At 39.6% G+C, this 19059-nt stretch overlaps 1 protein-coding gene across 3 annotated transcripts in view; it reads right to left on the reverse strand.

Annotated features, from left to right (window-relative positions):
* Positions 1 to 19059, reverse strand: part of mcf2l2 (MCF.2 cell line derived transforming sequence-like 2) — a 155853-nt gene that overhangs the window by 20551 nt on the left and 116243 nt on the right. For all 3 annotated transcript variants that reach the window (XM_083911079.1, XM_083911078.1, XM_083911080.1), the window contains exons 28-29: positions 4141 to 4250; positions 3094 to 3209 (exon numbers count right to left, since the gene is read on the reverse strand). In XM_083911079.1, the coding sequence (XP_083767205.1) occupies positions 3094 to 3209; positions 4141 to 4250 (226 nt within the window). The remainder of the gene's footprint in view (positions 1 to 3093; positions 3210 to 4140; positions 4251 to 19059) is intronic.

Here is a 19059-nt window from a genome sequence, read left to right on the forward strand (position 1 = left end):
TGCCTTTGTGTGGCAAGCCGGCCTTTTGTTCACCTTTTTGCAGGTCTATCACCTGGGTTATTTGCCTAGGTTGTTAATGTTTATCTAGTGTTTCCCATCCCTCCTTCCATCAATATCAACATCAACGGTTACTCTCTATACAGGTCTAGACTGAAAATGACTCTCAGAAGTACAGTATAAAGTATTTTCACCATAAGAACTGGGAACAAAAGTAAGCAAGGGCACCTTGGCACTGTAGATTATGCATATGCAAATTATAATTCTGGTCATATAATTTGATTGATAAGGTGTTCCTAACATTCGACTTCTTCATATACATTATATAGCACAGTACCTGAGGTGAACAAAATATTAGAAACTTTTCCATATAATAAATTTATTTAAACTCTGTATTGTCCTCATAACCAGCCATGACTGACTTCTCCCTCCGGTTCTTTTTTCCTCCTCAACCCTGAATCCAGCCTGTCTCTGCTCTACTCTCCAATCAATATGGTGCCTCATTAAAACATAAGTTCTAATTGGGATAAACAGTAAAGCCTACTTGCACATTCTCTACATATCTATACAGTTGCACATAAACTCTGATACAACAGAAAAGCAGAAGAGAAAAAAGAGAGGACTTATGAATTCTTCACTTCCCTCAAGTGAGAAGGAGAGATGAGCATGACGGCGAAAACAAGTGGCGAGGCTTTTTCTGTGAGTTTAATGTTTTACTGTGGATAATAATAATCATCTTTCAGTGGAAACACTGTTGAAGTGAGTATCATCCTGCAACACTGACAGGCCTCAGTGAGGACAGTTTGACATTGAAAACTCATCTTGAATTAGGAATACAACTCTGGAACTAATCACAGTTGTGTCATTTCTCCATAGAGTAGGGATAGAGGATTATAAGAAAAATACTGCAGAGGGTGACTTAAAGCCTCAATGTCACAATTTACACTGGTATTTCTACCGCTTGTGAATTTAAATCAAATTTAAATTTGAAATATGCTGCAATCCACTGCATCATTTTGCATTGCATGAATAAAGGATGCAGTGATTCACTTTTTCATTGAGCTGGTTTATGAATGTATTCTAATTAACAGAGTGGCAGGTGACACTCAGTGCTACAGGATTAATTTGAGCAGGTTTCTGGTGAAACATTGACACCAGTATGGCCCACTGAGCTGTTCCGTAGCAGAAAATGACCATAACACAGCTGCAGGGGGTTGATTCATTCACCAGATTTTTAAAACGTGTGGCCTGTACTTACTTTTGGAAAAACAGCTCATGCACCAACTAGCCACCTGCCCACACAAACGAGTTTTACATCAAAATGTGTAATAACTACATTGGTCCACAGTGCAAAACATATAAATTTTAGAATAACAGCTCTAAAAATGTAAGATATAATTAGTAATGTAGCCTTCTTCGATCTAAAATGGAGAAAAAAACCTTTATTTCTCCAAATTAAAGGAGAAATAATTAAGGACACGTTGGTGTGGTCACAACACAAACACAACTATCTAAAGCAACATGCAGGCTACCACTGGTTGGATATTTAACACATTGCCTTATATAAATAATGTGATATCATATACCAGGACACCTCTTAAATTTAAAACGCAGTTACGATCTGTCACCAAAGGATCATTTGCACAGAGTGATATACAGAGTACCAAATTATATCCTGAAATGAACTGTAAACTGTGTTGAGACTCAATACATGGAAACAGGAATAAGCAGTCAACAGGCTTATTCAAAGGATCTATTTCTCAGAGGCACAACAGGTCTGTCTGTCAAGACTCGGTTCTGTCAGTACCCTCCTCTCTTCCCTTTTGTGTGAGTTTGTCTCCCTATGTCTGTGTTTCCCTGCATGTGTGTGTTTTCCTCTTGTTTCACTCGTTTAGGTCCGGTAGGCGTTCCCCCCCAAGCTGCAGCCTGTTACGCTGATCACCTGTACCACTACGAATACCTTGAGCTGACAGGCATGCAGCGCCGGACCGTTGTAGATCCTTTACTGGTAAAACTATTCCCCCCGGATTGGCATCCCCTTTCTCGTTGTGGTTATCACGCTCCCCGTCGTTAAGTATATACTAATCGTGTTTGTTTTTCTCTCTCTCCGTAGTTTCCCGTGTTCCTGTTTCCCGTCCGTCTTCCTGATTCTTCCCTCGTCTCCTCGTTCCTGTTTTTCCCTTGACCGTCTTGTCATTTGTGTTACCTGTTTACCTTGTAGTGTTTTGCGTTAGTTATTATCATTAAACGTTTTTTTGTACTTTTACTTCGTGTCCGTGTCTGCATTGGGTCCACCATTTTTGTATGTTATTTCTGTACCGTTCACGACACTGTCCCCCCATTCAAGTTTCGTACCTCACACATAGACAGCGGGATATAAAGGGCAACAGTCGCAGACTATGTGAGAGGAGCTTCAGTCTCATTATGTTCCATTCTGGAGCAGCTGTGTACTGTGTATAAACAATGTTCCTTTATCAATCCTGCAATTATTTCTGTAATCGTTTTACATCCAACTCTCCAACTGGATGAATTTAGGAATTTGTGGATGCAACAACTAAAATACTCCCTGAATACTGCCTGCTGCTCACAGCTTACCTCTGCTCAGCCAATCATAAGATTCAAGTATGCAGATAATAACAAGCCCAGTTTTCAACAATAAAATGAGTATAGGTACTAAAGGACAGTTCTAAAATAATATAATGAAAAAACAAACAAAATAAAGCACATTCCACAATTGAGAATGGAAACAGAGAACTAGTGAACTTGCACTGCAATTACAGTTTATTGAAGGCACATAATGTCAATGAGATTGCTCAACACAAGTGCCCTAAATAAAGTATAATGCAATGTCATGTTAATTTCACCCTATTTGTGAGACACTTGCTCTTGTTATATTGGGAATAAACTGATAAGTTTGTGTTGTCCCACATTCATTTAGGAACAAAACATGTTGAAGTGGCAGATGGGACCCACCCAGAGGTTTCATACATTGTGCTTAGGCAGGAGGAGCTGCAACCAAACCAAGGAAACAATGAGTGGGCAGGAAGAAGCTGAGGGACTTTCTACACTTCTACGTTGGAGCCAAATGGAACTCACCAGTGTCCGCTCTCCGCTTCCTCCAGAAACTGGACCAGTTCACCCGTCTCAAGAGAGAGGTCTCGCCCTTCACGAGACTCGTAGGTGAGCTGCACCCGGAAACGACCACTATCACCCTGCAGAAAGAAACTGAGTCAAACTGTGCACTTGCCCAGTTCTATTTTGGATGTGGTTCCAGGGTGGTAAAACGTGTGGATTCTTTAACCCCCAATGCTATTAAATAGTTTCCTAATTTTAGCTGACTTTTAAGCTTTAAGTCATTTTAAAATGACAAATTTACAATCTTTACTTTAGTGGTTGGAGTCTCCCTGTTAAACTTTTATACATGCTGTATCATATTAATATTTGAAAAATAAACCATGCTCATAATCGGGATCTCCAGTGTTTGGAGCAAGTAGCTGTTTAAAAATAAGAAGTGGGAAAAGTGATTAAAAACTGTTGCAGGTTGAATCCCCAAATGGCATTAACATTTTTACCATTGATGAACATTGATGGATTTATTGAAAGAGTGTGTCCATGTGCGCATGTGCCCATGTTCAGTGTGTTTGTTGCTTGTGTGGCTATCTACAATACATTACACAGATTATAATGAATCTGCAAAGGTCTGTCAGGTATAGCTATAATCCTCCCCATTTTGGTGTCTTCTCCCTCATTTCTTAAATGTCAAGCACCCACTGATAACGAGACACATGTCCACAGGAAATAATGAAGCAGGGGGGATCAGAAGGGGATTTTGTAGAAAAGAGGAGAAAGAAAAGGATGACTGAAGAGCAAAAAGGATGAGTGGAGAGCTGTCAAGGGACGGTGATCGTAGAATATGATGATTTAAGGCGAAAGCTGACATGACCCAGCAGGACCACAACGGGTCAGGTCGAGCTATATTTTTCACTCAGGCCAAGGTTTGACAATACTGAGTGGTGAACTCATGTGTTGTTTGAATAAAGAATAAAATAATTTGTAACTTCCGAATTTGTTCAGTTTCATTAAAAAACTTTCCAACACTTTTTAGCCAAAGTGAGCTGCATTCTTTAGCGTTACGTTACCTACATTTTTATTGTTTCCTTCCTCCTCTGAAGAGTTGGAGGACTCCTCTGCACTGGAGGGGATCGTCTCAAAATCGTCTGTGTCCATGGAAGGGAGATGCCGCTGGGGCCATCCTGAAGGGAATCAATAAACATTATTAACCACCAAAATGTACTCATAAACAAGGGGAAGAGGTGATGGTGTGTCATTGATAGTAATAGGTAATTTATCCTACTTCATCATCAAAGCTTCATGAGTCTGTTTGCAATACCTAAGTCAAGCTTCTCACACACAGAATGACTCTAATACTGCTTACTGATCTTAAAGGCATGCCAGATATGTGGCCAAATGCAAAAATAAAATTTATAAAATTTATAATAATAAAATTTATAATAATAAAATAAAAATTGGACCAGCCTAATGGATGAGAGGTGAAACGTCTTCCTAGACAAATAACCAAGTCCAGTTGCTTTAGACTGAAATTGCTTTGGGGACTTTATAAAAATACTTAATGATAATACCATGGCACAAGAGTTTATGCCAAAAGTGAAAGCTTCTTTGAAAACCTTGTTTGCAAAAAGGGATAATAAATGAAGGCTTCTGTGTGCAAGAACTACTACCTTTGCTGTAACTATCAAAGAAGCAGCTTTTAAGCATTAAGAAAGGCAGAGTATAACAACCAAGTCAAGACCATTTGTATTATAGTTATTAAAAAAAAATTAATGAACATTCAGCATAATGTTGAATTTGAAATTGAAATGTTTAGGAGTTAGATTAGGTGGCCAAGCTCAGCTGTTGGGTAGAGTGTGTTTGCTTTTCTGATTCAATTGTCAGGTGAAACCCACAGTCTTCTTTACTCAAAGCAGGGCTATAGTGACTTGGTCTCAAAAGTCTTGCACTTGTCTTGGTCTCGTGTCTTGGGCTCTGAATTGTCTTGGACTAATTTTTTAGGAAGTGGTCGAGTTGTTCCTGGCTCCTGATTCTGGATCAGTTGTACAGAACGTTGCCTAAATTATCTGCATTTCTCAGTTTGATGTTAGAAGATTGGTATAGTTTATATATCCATCATAACTCCTTAATCACTATGTTAACATTGTCATAGCAAAGACAATGGAAAAGTCAATAGTCACGTCTCCATTAAGGTAAAATGTGGCCACTGGAAAAGTTTCAGGACATGCCCTCTCAGATGTCCTCTCATTCAGCATGTCTCCATTACAAAAAAAAGTAATCACTGATACACCGGAATGACAGTCTGGCTCTTTTTTCTCCAAGCGAGAAAAACAGAATAGTTTCAGTTTTAATTATCTGGTTGGCATTCAGACAGTTTTATGAGCACTTCAAGATCCGTGTCAAGGTTTTAGCTGAGAGCAGGACCCAAATTCAGGCAACAGGCAGGACATGAGAACTTGAGGAAAAACTGATTTAATATAATAAACTAATATAACCGCCGGCAGGGCAGAGGTGGGGCCAAAGACCTGGAGGCTGGCCGGACAGGCGAAGCACAGACGATCCGAAGCAGCAGGGTTAGGGTGACAAGGCGTCGGCAAAGACCACCAACCAAGGGGCTGGCGTCAGCGGGTTTGCCAACTTGGACTGGGGAACAGGAGGTGGTTCAGACCACCATCTGAGAGCAGGGAACATTGACAGGTGTTGGTCGGACCACCGACTGAGAGCGAGGAACAGCACAGGAGTTGGCCTGACTGCCAACTTGGACCAGGGAGCTGGAGTCGGTTGATCTACTGACAGAGAGCAGGGAACAGGGACAGGAATTGGCCAGACCACCAACTTTGACTGTGTAGCTGGAATTGGTCAGACCATCGACAGAGAGTTTGGAGCAGGGACAGATGTTGGCCTGACCGCCGACTGTAACTCAGCACCAGGAACAGGTGACGACCAGACAGCCATCCGGAACTCAGGAACAGGCACAGATGTTGATCGGACCACTGACTGGAACCGGGGGACAGAAGTGGGCCGGATTAGGAGCCAGGACGGCAGGGCAGCTGAGACTCTGGAAGGCTGGGCAGCAGCATGGGCACAGGAGACTGGGTTGCAGGCCCAGAGGCTAGCAGGCCTGGAGGCGGAGGCTAGGCTGGAGACTAGGTGGCTGGGTAGCAGGCTTAGAGCTAACAGACACCTGGCTCGCAAACACAATGCCTGGAGGACCTACAGAGGCCTTGAGGCCCCCAGGGGCCAGTTGGGTTCCCAGGAAAGGGTTTAGGGTCGGAGCAGGTTCAGGCCTCACAACACTTGGACTGTGCTGCACAAGCTGTTTGATAGTCAAAGCTGGTAAGAGGCTAAGATGGAAAGAGAGGTGGCATTCGTGCTCATTTTTTAAAAACGATTTCTGAGACCAATCTGAGGGTAGAAATAACTGAAGAAGCTGAAGTTACACATAGACGAAAAATGAAACACTGAGCCAACACCAAATTATTTACCCAAACAAACTAAATTTACCCAGGAACTCAAAACTAAAATCACACAAATGACTGTAGTGATGAGATGAGTCATTCTCTGCAGTTACCTGGTTGAGAGGTGGATCTAGAGACAGCTGAGGTGCCACCAGATGTAATAGAAGTGCTGCTAGTCATGCTCTGACGTTTCCTGACTGCAGCCATAGCACCACGCAAAGTATCTGGAGGGAAGCCAAATGCTTTATACCAACCTTTTAATCATGATTGCCATTCAACATCGTCACCAAAAATAATAAAACTATTCAGTCTAGTCAAGAGAGCAGTGCAACTCTACTCATGCAGAAATCCACTGGCCTCAAAACTAACAAACCCCTCACCACACCAAACACACTCTTTGAATGTTATAAGCCGATTGAATGGACATTAGCAGTTGCACTACCATAAATTTGAGGCGCTATGGTCCTACTCTACCTCCTAGTTGGCTCAGTAGGCTGTAATTATCTATTGCTAAGCTGGACCACTGTGGGGAAGTTCAAAATTGTAGGAATGCGACCAAGACCATTTTGATGCCTAAACCTAACCATGTAGTTTTGTTTCCTAAACCTAACCATGTAATTTTGTCTAAACCTAACCATGTAGTTTTGTTGTCTAAACCTAACCATGTAGTTTTGTTGTCTAAACCTAACCATGTAGTTTTGTTGTCTTAACCTAACCATGTAGTTTTGTTTCCAAAACTACCATGTAGTTTTGTTGTCTAAACCTAACCATGTAGTTTTGCCTAAACCTAACCACGTAGTTTTGTCTTAACCGAACCATGTAGTTTTGTTGTCTAAACCTAACCATGTAGTTTTGTTGTCTAAACTTAACCTTGTAGTTTTGTTGTCTAAACCTAACCATGTAGTTTTGCCTAAACCTAACCATGTAGTTTTGTTGTCTAAACCTAACCATGTAGTTTTGTTGTCTAAACCTAACCATGTAGTTTTGTTGTCTAAATCTAACCATGTAGTTTTGTTGTCTAAACCTAACCATGTAGTTTTGTTGTCTAAACCTAACCATGTTATAACGTTAACCTTACCTGAAACCATTACCGTGAACAGTTGATGCCTGCTCTACCTGGTAGCTATAGCAGGCATTTAACTCGTGGGGCTGATAATGTCCATTTAGTAGAGTGAAAACATTCAAAACGGGTGCACCAAAACTACACCAACACGTTTTTATCTGATACTCTTTTCTTTTTATGCTCATGCATTTTTGAAACGTCACATGAAAAATCACTACGCAAGTCAACACAGCAGGCAAAAAAAGGAAGTGAACAAGCACATAAATACAAGCACACAAACTACACATCTACAGATAAAAAGAAAAAAACTAAAATAAGTTGTGCCTAATTAACCAAACAAAAAGCTAATGGGCCCAGCATGCTCAGAGCCTGTACATTACAGACACAACACATCATTGCATGTACCTTCATAACCAAATGGAGTGGGATCACTCTTTATCTCATGTCTCTTGCTCTTTATGCTAGCAGACAGAGGACCTGTCCATGGGAAACAACATGCAACCAGAAGCTTAATTAGACACTAACATTTTAAAAGAAGGCAGACACATGGCATTACCCCAAAACCCCTTTGGAGAACACTTGAAGCCCCTTTTAGACATGGAAACTGTACTAATGAGCTTTCATCTGGTAAAGTAAAGGCTTTGTACCATTTAGACAGAGGTGTTTGTCTTGTAAAACGACTTTATTCATTTCATTTTGAAAAGAACCTCAATTGTCATGATTGCCATCATGTACAAAGAGGAAGATACCAAGAAAAATGTTCTGAGTTATCACACCGGCTGCATCAGAGATTTAAGAATATTGTTCTGTAGTTGAAAAACAGTTTATCACCATGCCTTTATTATTGACCATCATGAGTGTGAGACTCACCACAAATGCTCTTGACTCTAAGTCACCCTATTCTCATCAATTTCATTACTTATTGGCATTCATGATACCTAGACTGATTTATATCTGAGAGTGCCGACACTGTGAAAAAATGACAAGGTGTTAAATTGTGAATCTCATTTAAGTCAATCCAATGAATTATTAAAATAAAAAAACATTTTCTGGATATTCACACAGTTGGTATTGATGACAGTTGAACTATTTTTCTTCTGTGCAACATTGAACATTTTTGAAGCTCATAAAAAGAGTTCCACACTTCCATACAAGTATTTTAATTTGTATGCCTGTGCTTTCTGTGACATGCAAATCAAATCTGTGTTAAAAGCCATTTAATAACTTGGTGAATGTTATGTTTTTTTTACTGTTATGTTTTTCTTACTGTTAGGCCCAAGTCGACCAACACAAGTAAATTATTATTTGAGTGAATGTTATTAGCACGGCTGAGATAAGGAAAGTGAATCCATCCAAGGCCACCTATAGTAAATCTGCATGACACAACTTGTATTCTTAAAAAAGCACTTTGTAGCTAATGTGACCCGCAGCGCTCCCATCGGTTGGACATTATTGAAACAGTGTCGACATGAGGGGGGAGATAAACAACAAAAGCAGAGAACAGACTGAGGGGAAATAGTGGTCTCCCCTGCCTCTGCCTGGTTGAAAATGAACGTCTCATCTATGTATATTCCCGGAGTAAATTGCACTTCCACTGCCTCTTTGAATGTCACCCTACATTCAAAATGTCAGCTTATCAAAATTCTTATTTCCTTACCATTGCTTTTCAAAAAGAATATATATATATATATATATATATATATATATATATATATATATACACACCCCCCAACATTGTTATCATTCTCAGCAAATGCTTGACTTTCTGTATGCATCTCATACGTTTCAAGAAAGCAGGAAATGGGGAGAAGATAATCAGACTGACTATATACATGTACACACAATTTTCTCACTGCAGATTTAATTTGAATATTTGTTTTGCTCGTGACTTACCTGAAAATGTATGAAATTGCAAACGATAACCTGAGATAACGATAACGATAACCTACTGAAGGGCAAAACCACTTCCACACTGCTCTCTCATCACTTGACTGGAAGTGTGGTGCTAACACATGGTATACCTCAGAATCAACCTTGTAAATATATATATATATATATACATTTGTTGTCTTTACTTGTCTAACTGAAATTACAACTAGTCAAAAGTCACATTGAATTGTTTTACAAAGAAAATAATATTATAATTATGGTAATGCTGGTCAGCATAGACTGAAAACAAGAGGGTGTTGTCATAAATCCAAAACATTTTAAATATGAATTTCTCCCTTTAGGATACAGATTTTTGTTTATTTATTTTATCAAAAGAGAGTGCACTGCATGTGTTTTTCAGAGATGTGTGTATATGATGTAGCTCCTTTTTTTAACAGCAAAGGATAATTTTTTTTGTACTGCCCTTTCTTTGCATTAAGTTTTCTAATTAATTTCCCCACAATTATATTCAACACTGCACCACTGAAATCAAGTAATGCAGTGTAATGATGTGTGTGCGTGTGCGTGTGCCTGTGCGTGTGTGTGTGTGTGTGTGTGTGTGTGTGTGTGTGTGTGTGTGTGTGTGTGTGTGTGTGTGCATGTGTGTGTGTGTGTGTGCGTGCATGTGTGTGTGTGCGTGTGTGTATGTGTGTGTGCGTGTGTGTGTGTGTAAGAGTAATGAATACGCAAGAGTGTAAAGAAACGTGGAGGCAGGAAGACTTCGGAGGATTAGGTACCTTTTGTGCGTCGTGTGGCGAAGGAGGAGGAGGAGGAAGAGGCGAGAGAGGAGGTGAGAGAGAAGCGGCGGGGGGCCACTGCCTCTTTAGCAGCAGGCTCTACAGCCGGAGAGGGGTCAGGCAGAAGAAAGACGGGAAAGGAGAAGCGATAAAGAAGCAAAGGAGGATGGACAGAGAGAAGGGGTGTTAGATTTGTAGATTTCAAATGAAAGAAATTAACGAGGCAAGAGCATAACAGAGAATAAAAGAAGGGAAGAGGTTATTAACGGCCCACTTCCTAACACTCATCTTCTTATCACAAGGCACCTCGTACTACTTTTATGAAGCTGATTCTACTTGTGCAACTATTTACTTAACATATAACAATAATAGCAGTTTATCTACTGGACTGTTATCAAAAAGAAAATAGCAAAAAGTAAGCAAGTTACTTTAAAAGAGACTTAAAATGAAACCCCTGTGTAAAATCATCCCATGGTCTTTTTCGACACTTGCACACATCAATATAGATATCCCAGAGAGTTGCTAACAGCCGGACGTGGCTAACAGTGATTAGCTCGGGGCAGTACAGTGAAGGCATTAAAACGTCTTTTTTAGCCAATGTCCGGCTGTTAGCGACACTCCCTGATTCCTCCGTTAATAGTAGTTACAGAACAATAACAGGCCTAGTTACAGAAAAAAAACTGTCTTGATGGCTTATTTGATGTGTGCAAGTCTCGAAAAAGACCATGGGATGATTTTACGCCGGAATTTAATTTTAAGTGAACTCCATAAAAAATAACAACAGATGAAGCAAATGGAAAGAGGAGGAAGGAAACGCATAAAATAATGTGAGAAAAACAAAACAACTTGGAGAAAACATAATCTCAAATTCCACTTAGTATTTGCATCGGAGCTTTTAACCTCATCTCATGGTCTTGCTTAGTCATCTCCACGACAACTAAGTATGGAACTCTGGTCACCTTATAGAGCTTTTCAAAGGTGTAGACATAAACGTTCTAAATGTGTCCAAGTTTGATTCCTGTTGCAGTGGATGTTTGAGTGTGTCTGCCTTTAGAACTGTTTTAGAGGAGGATTGTGAAGTGGTAGATTCTGTATTGAAGTGATTAGAAATGTCATATTTGTTGTTTCATCACAATCTTTTTATAATAGCATAAATTAAACATTAAAGCTGTAGAAGTTGTTAAGTCACTATCTATCACAGGAGGAGGTAACACAGTGTTGATCAAGCCTGTAGCCCCTAGAGAGGAAATGCTTTTATCACCCCAGAAGGATCTTCATTTCTCAGAAAGTACAGAACCTGTAAAATGACACACAGCTATATGATTTATCTAAAAAAAAAAAGTTCATAGTGAGTGAGAGAAGAATCTTTGTAAAAAGCTTGGCAATATTTATATATTTGCAGTGTCACAAACCGAGTGTGCATGGTGACATTCCTGGAAAAAAATGCTTTATTACAGTTTTTTCCAAGCTTGAATCGACAGCAAGACAACAGACTGCTTAACTCTGAGCACAGTTCTGTTGGTTGAGAAATTCTAAATCAATCAGAAATAAAATATTAAAGCCCAGTTCAGGTGAAAGACTTGTGATGAGACGAGTTTAAACATGCAACTACCTGTAATACGCAGGTCTGCAACATTCTGAAAGCCGCTAGTCTACATCAGTGTGACGAGACGAGACAGTGTGTCATCTCCATTTCAATGACTCTCTGCACTTCCATTCAAGGAAATAATGAATAAATATCACATTTGTCATGACTTCAGTGCAGGATCAACATCTGTGCCCGACCATGTCCTTAAAGTGTGCACTTACTTACTATGACTGTCAACCTAAACAAGTCATAATGTCGTGATGATTTTTGACGTCAATTGAAATGACTGGGGTTAACCATCTTTAAAGATACAGGTTGCTTCTCACTCCTGACTTGGAATGCTAGGTCAGTGTAAATAAACACAAACAGCTAAGCCAGCGTGTTAATGTCAGAGTGCTTACAAGTAACAGGTCGGAGCAGTGGCTCTTGATTCGAGTCCTTTCTCCAGTGATCTAACAAGTCGGGCATATTGACATACAGCACAGGAATCTGCAGGGAGCACTCCTGCTCATAGTTAGTCTATTCAGCAGGAGGACACCTGCCATCGACTCAGCATTGATTTCCATCTCATACAGCACATTCATCACTCAGGGCAGTGCTCAGGACTGTGTAGTTACTGGACTTACCAAATATAAATCCAGTCATTTTTACTGAACTGTTCATACTTAACAGTTCAGTTCAGTTTGTTTTGGTTGTTCACTGTCAGAGCACAACTACACTAACGTGACAGTGTCATGAATAAATTCTAAAAAGAAATAGAAAATGATTTTCTAGAACAGTAGTTCCCAACCTTTTTGGTCTGATGTATCCCCATAGCCCATTCAGATGAACTCATGTACCCCTTCATTGCTTTCCATTGTATGTTCCAAATGTTATTCATTCATTGGTTTGGTCAGAAATCATACTACTACTACTACTACTACTACTACTACTACTACTACTACTACTACTACTACTACTGTTACTCTGAGTGAATCTGAATGTTTCAATTGTTTATCCACTACTTTTAGCTAATCGTTTCAAAACTTTATCCATTAGTCTAATTTAGCTAACTATTTCAAGCATTTTTCTATTACTTTTACTATTGGAACCGCACTACTTTTGTACTATCATTTGAACGGTTTATCCATTACTTTAAGCCAGCTTTTTAAACCATTTATCCATTATTTTGAGCTAACTATTTCAGTTGTTTATTCATTCGTTTTAGCTAACTATTTAAACCATTTTTCCTTTACTTTGAGCTAATTATTTCAGTTGTTTATCCACTACTTTTAGCTAATCATTTGAACTGTTCATCTATTAGGCTACTTTTAGCTAACTAGCCTATTCCAGATGCTTATCTATTACTTTCAGGTAATTATTTCAATGCTTTAATACATTACTTTTAGCTAATCATTTGAACTGTTAACCATTAGGCTACTTTTGGCTAACTATTCCAGATGCTTATCTTTTACTTTTAACTAACTATTTCAACCATTTATACATTACCTATAGCTAATCATTTGACCTGTTAACCATTAGGCTACTTTTAGCTACCTATTCCAGATGCTTATCTATTACTTTTAGCTAACTATTTCAACCATTTATATATTACTTTTAGCTAATCATTTGAACTGTTAACCATTAGGCTACTTTTGGCTAACTATTCCAGATGCTTATCTTTTACTTTTAACTAACTATTTCAACCATTTATACATTACCTATAGCTAATCATTTGAACTGTTAAGCATTAGGCTACTTTTAGCTAACTATTCCAGATGCTTATCTATTACTTTTAGCTAACTATTTCAACCATTTATATATTACTTTTAGCTAATCATTTGAACTTTTTGTCCATTAGGCTATTTTTTAGCTCACTTTATTTCAACCATAAATTACTTTTGGCTAACTATTTCAACTGTTAATCCATTACTTTCCCCTAATCCTTTCAACTGTTTAGTTATTACCTTTATCAAATGATTTCCCCTGTATTCATTATTTTCAACTTCCTGTTTTAACTTCTATGCTTGTTGAGTTTTCACACACTCTTACTGTATGGTGCAACGTGTAGCCGAGTATTCAGGTGTTACAGCTGATATATTCTTTTAATCAAATCATTGTTTCGGTTTCTTCACATTAGTTGAGGTGCTCCTCATACCAATAATCCCCTGGCAACAGCAAAGTACCCCTGGTTAGGAATCACTGTTCTAGAATATAAAGATTAGCGTATTGTAAAAGAGGGGAAGAGTCCGAATTGAACCAATGTTCAGCTTAAAAAGCCTGTGTGCCAAATCTTGCCCACGATAGGATGGGGGTGGGGGGGTATCATACACCGGATCTCAGTTAATTTGAAAATAAGGAATTTCAAAGAGAAATAAGTTATGGGCCTTTTAATGTTTATTCATTTTATCTGCTAAAAATGATTAACTGGCCCCCTGCTTTCTGTTATTTTGCAAAACAAATTGAGTATCCCTGTTATATGCATCATATCCACACACTATGTGAAAGAAACCCAGATCTACAGTGTTTAGAATGACATAACTGTTGAACTGATTGAGATTAGTGGTGAAAATGTACACTAAAGTGAATTTATTAAGGCAATAGGTACATGGAGGAAGTGTTGAGTTTGCATTAATAGTAAACAACAGGTACGGCAAATTAAAACAGAGCAGAACAGCAACACTACTTATGAATTTATATTTAAAATACAGGAAATCGGGAGTAAAGGCCTGTCTCTAAAATCAGCCTGATTCCAATAAAGGCTCTCTGGTTCTCTCTGGTTCTCTCTGCATAAAAGATAATTCCATTCCACTTGGAATTGCATTTGTAGTTTGAAGTTCCATTAGAGAAATTTTTAAAATATTTCTACTCCCTCCCTTCATGAAGTCAACCATCCTCCTCGTTTATGTCTCCTTTGGGCCATGCATGTCTTGAAGACGGCCGAACTGCTGCGACGTGGAAAGCAGAACATGGAATCAAGGCCCATCCTCCAAAAATCTTAATTCACTTCCAAATGTCAAGAGGGCTTGAATATTAAAGGGTGACATTTGGTGCTGTGCTGTGCCGCAGAAATTAGCCTTGTAACAACTGCTGGGACTTTATATCTTTCTTTCTCTTGCTGTCTTCCTTTCTTCAATTTGCCTCTCCAAAAGCACTCCATCCTTCTCTTTCCTAAATTACAGTTTCCTTGTCGTAGTGCGGGCAGATGCAGAGGATACTGACATGACCAGATCGAAGCAGAGAAAGGGAGTAGATGGAGATGTGGCATTTATTATGCCGATACACTCCAGGGGCTAGAGAGACTATAATGAGATCACACACTGGCGCAAAAACTTATGGAAAATTTAAGAAAGAAAAACAAGAGGACAACAACAGTTGTGTGACTGGAGAGTGGAGGCAGAACGAGAAAAAGATGCTGTTCAGGATGATGATGGTTATTATTATTATGAAGAAGAAAATGATGACTGCATATCAGATGAAGAGAACAAAGAACAGAAGATGAGGGTGATGGATGGTGTTGACAAGATTCCAGGGACAATTGTGATCATGATGAAGGTAGCTGAAGTGAGCACTCTCAAAGTGTCACATTGTGCTGTTACCTGCTGGAAGAGACCTCCTGTTGGAAAGTCCTTGCAAGGTGAAGCGTTTTCTAGCATTAGCAGCCGAGTGGCCTGATAGGCTGGCTGAAGCGTCAACTGAGTGGGAAAGCAAGAGGGAGCAGGGTTTAGTACAGCAGGGAAAAAGGAAAAGTAGGCCTTGAGTGTTGTTTGAAAATGAATATTGGTGCAAGTATGATACATGAGTTTCACTCAAAAACAGAACTTTTATTTGATACCCTAGTATGTATGTTTGGAAGTTGTTTAAACGCTTATTTTCATTTCACAAAATATGCCACAAAAACTGCTCAACGCATCAGTGATAAATTAGGAACTTTGGCTGAATAAAATCTAGGTTAATATTGATATATATCACAATATGAACTAAGGCACTATGTCTGGTGACCTAATGAATTACTTGAGGCTAAACCTGCCTATTTGTAATGAAGATTCAAAGCATGATGTTATATAGCATGCAAAGAAAATCTATCTAAATTAATACATATACAAGAATTTAGAAAAAACTTCCATCTTATTGGTATAAATCCTTATAAAGCAGCTCTGATTCAGCCAGTGCAAACTCCAGCAAATGGGGACTAATAATTGAGCAAAATCTAATACTTAATGCTTCTCTTCCAGGTGTAGTCTCTGAGCAGTGGGGAGATGCACTAGCAAGCTAACTTGCTAACTTGCTCAGTACTATTTAGATTAATTGTCCACCAATGTATCATATACCCATTATATGGCGACGTCAACTGTGTGGCAGCCTAGTGCTGTTATCTGTGGTCAAAACAATCATACTAAAATAACTTCATGCATGTTGACCGCTGTTATAATGTTAAAATGTTACTGTATGCATTGTCTTGATGTCTGCATGAGCCACTTGTCAAAAGTATCACATCACAGTAAGATATTCAGATTCAGAAGATATACAGTTACAAAGTCAAAAATAGAAGCAAGTACTCGATCTGTTGGATGAATACTGACTTCCAAATCGAGAAGTCACTTACATACATCAAAGGAGGAGGAGTTGTTACAGGGGCCAGTAGGTAAGTCTTTAAAACACTCTTTGAATAAACTCTGGGTTCACTAACTACGATGTTGGTGCTTTGGTTTCTGTGTAGGGACTCTTCTAATGCTACTGCAGAGGTTTGCTGTTATTTCGAGCAGTATTTGTCATGATTCCATCATGGCAGCCCTGCGTTTTCCTTGTGTGTGTTTTTGTGTCCCCGTCTGTATTATTCCTCTTGTGTCTCTCCCCCTGTGTGCATGTGGGCGTGGCTTCTTCTCCACAGGCAGCGCCAGGTGAACTCACTCTACAAGCAAGTCTCCCATAAAGCCACTGGTTTCTCTCCTGCTCATTGCCAGATCGTTCCGTCAGTCTACGTGGTGGTTTGGATCCTGGCTTCTTTGCATATCTTGCCCTGTGCTTAGCTTGTGAAGCTAATCTCCCTGTGTTTTTGCTACCCTGCTTCAGATTACTGTGGTTGCTGTGCAGTCTTGAGCATTGCTTCCTCCCTGCCTGCCTGTGGACCTGCCTGCCTGCTGCCAGTTCCCCGGAGCTCTCTCACTGCATTACCGTTCCCCTACAGTGGACCTCACATCACGCAACTCGCATCAACGCACTACTCGGTGACCTCACCTACCACATCAGGATCCTGGGACCTCGCACCACCCCTCCACCTCGCACCTATTCTTGCACCTTTTTGAACATTAAAAATTGTTTGTTGCACTTTGAACCAGAGTCGAGTTGTGCATTTGGGTCCTGATCCAATACAAACCATAACAGTATTAGTGGTTAAAAAAGACATTTTAATGCCTTCACCATGATGCCCTAAGCTTATCAGTGTTAGCCACATCCAACTGTAAGCGACTCTACTGGACTTCTCTGTTTATAGTTCATACACGAAAAAAACGTCTCAATGGCTTATTTCATGTATGTAAGTGCCGAAAAAGACCATGGGATGAATTTGTACCGGAATTACACTTAACAATACACCTCACCGATCTGTCTCATGAGTAGCTAGTCTACTGCGTAGCAAACAGGACTTTCAGGAGCCAGATCACACTCTTGTTGTTTGAGGTTGTTTTAACTGTTGAGTTGACACACTTATTGCCAATAATTAGTTTTCTCTGCAGGAGCACATTAAAACATTGTCGAACAGTATCAGATTCTCAGATGTTCTTATTGAGAAGTGTTTCTAGCTACCCTGGAAATCCAAATGCAAATTTTAATTTGTTCTGGAGCTGCCTCTGGGCACGAACCGTTGGAGCTCATTAACTACGTCAGAAAATCAAATCATACTATCTGTTATGGTCGGGCGTAACTGGATGGCGACAGTGCTGCACTGTAGAAGGTCCATCACTCATTGTGTCTGGATTTTCAGGCTAGTTTATTGTGTGATCAGTGTTTAAATTGTATTTACTGTCTGTTTCAATTCAAATATACTGTAATCTTAAGTCAGAAATATTTCTTGATTTAGATCAGGACACATGATAAAAGAAAGTAAACATGACTTTTTTAACCAAAGATTCAATGTGACTCTGGATAGTTTTTGATACTCAACTACAAACACATTTCAGTCAGTAGTCTACTTAAAAAGTATTCGATACCCAGCCCTAAAGAGGAGTGTAGCAGGTGTTAAAAAAGCAGCTTTGTTCTCATTGCTTTCAAGCCAGAGTCCAAAGAAGAGGACCAAAAAATATCCTAACTGAAGGTTCATTTACAAGCTTTTCCTTTTGACTGCATCTCAGTCTCTCCACATAAACTTGGCTCAGTCGTCATGGAGAAGACTCTGGAGGTGGAGATAACTAAAACTCAGTTGCTGGTTTGTTAAGGTAGGGACACACCAAGTTGACCGTCAGCTGTTGGTCAATGTTGGGCAGTCAGCTGGCGACAGTCACCCTAGTTTTTGCAGTGTGTCCTTAACCCGATGCGGATTGGTGTGTCTGGGCCTTTAAAGTACATCCAGATGCAGATTTCAGTTTCTTATCAGGTGTAAATGATATTTGTTCTTCCACCAGACTGGAAAAATTAACACATTTGGCACAAACCCACAGTGTCACGTGTGGTGCAAACTGACAAGCAAACACCTCCTGAATAATCTGACAAATACTGACACATTAAGGATGTTTGTGCGTGTGTGTGTGTGTTTGTGTGTTCGTTAATAATCAGTGGGAAGCAGATGACCAGTGCTGAGATGTGAGTGTTCCTCTGCTCAGTGTGTGTATAAACAGTGCTATAATTTTGGACCAATAGTGCATCATGAAGAGAAACAAGAAGAGAAATGTGATGTGAGGAAGGGAAAGAAGAGGAGATGGTGTGGTAAGAAAAGTGAGAACCTTTACAAGAAGAAAAGGGGAGATCTTCATTGTTAAAAAGAGACGTCAGGGCTGTGGATAGTAGAGAGAGAGAGAGAGAGAGAGAGAGAGAGAGAGAGAGAGAGAGAGAGAGAGAGAGAGAGAGAGAGAGAGAGAAGACTGACGGAAAAAGAGTGTCAGAAGGGGTGACAGAAGAAGAGATAAACAGAGCAAAAGATAAAGAGACGGGGAGATAGAGAGAGAAAGAGAAAAGAGGAGGAGGTGTAAATGGATGTGAGGAGACAGGTATGCGTTTTGTGATAGTGGCCAGACACCCATTTGA

Source organism: Echiichthys vipera, assembly GCF_963691815.1.
Source record: "Echiichthys vipera genome assembly, chromosome: 3".
In the NCBI taxonomy this organism is placed as follows: Eukaryota; Metazoa; Chordata; class Actinopteri; order Perciformes; family Trachinidae; genus Echiichthys; species Echiichthys vipera.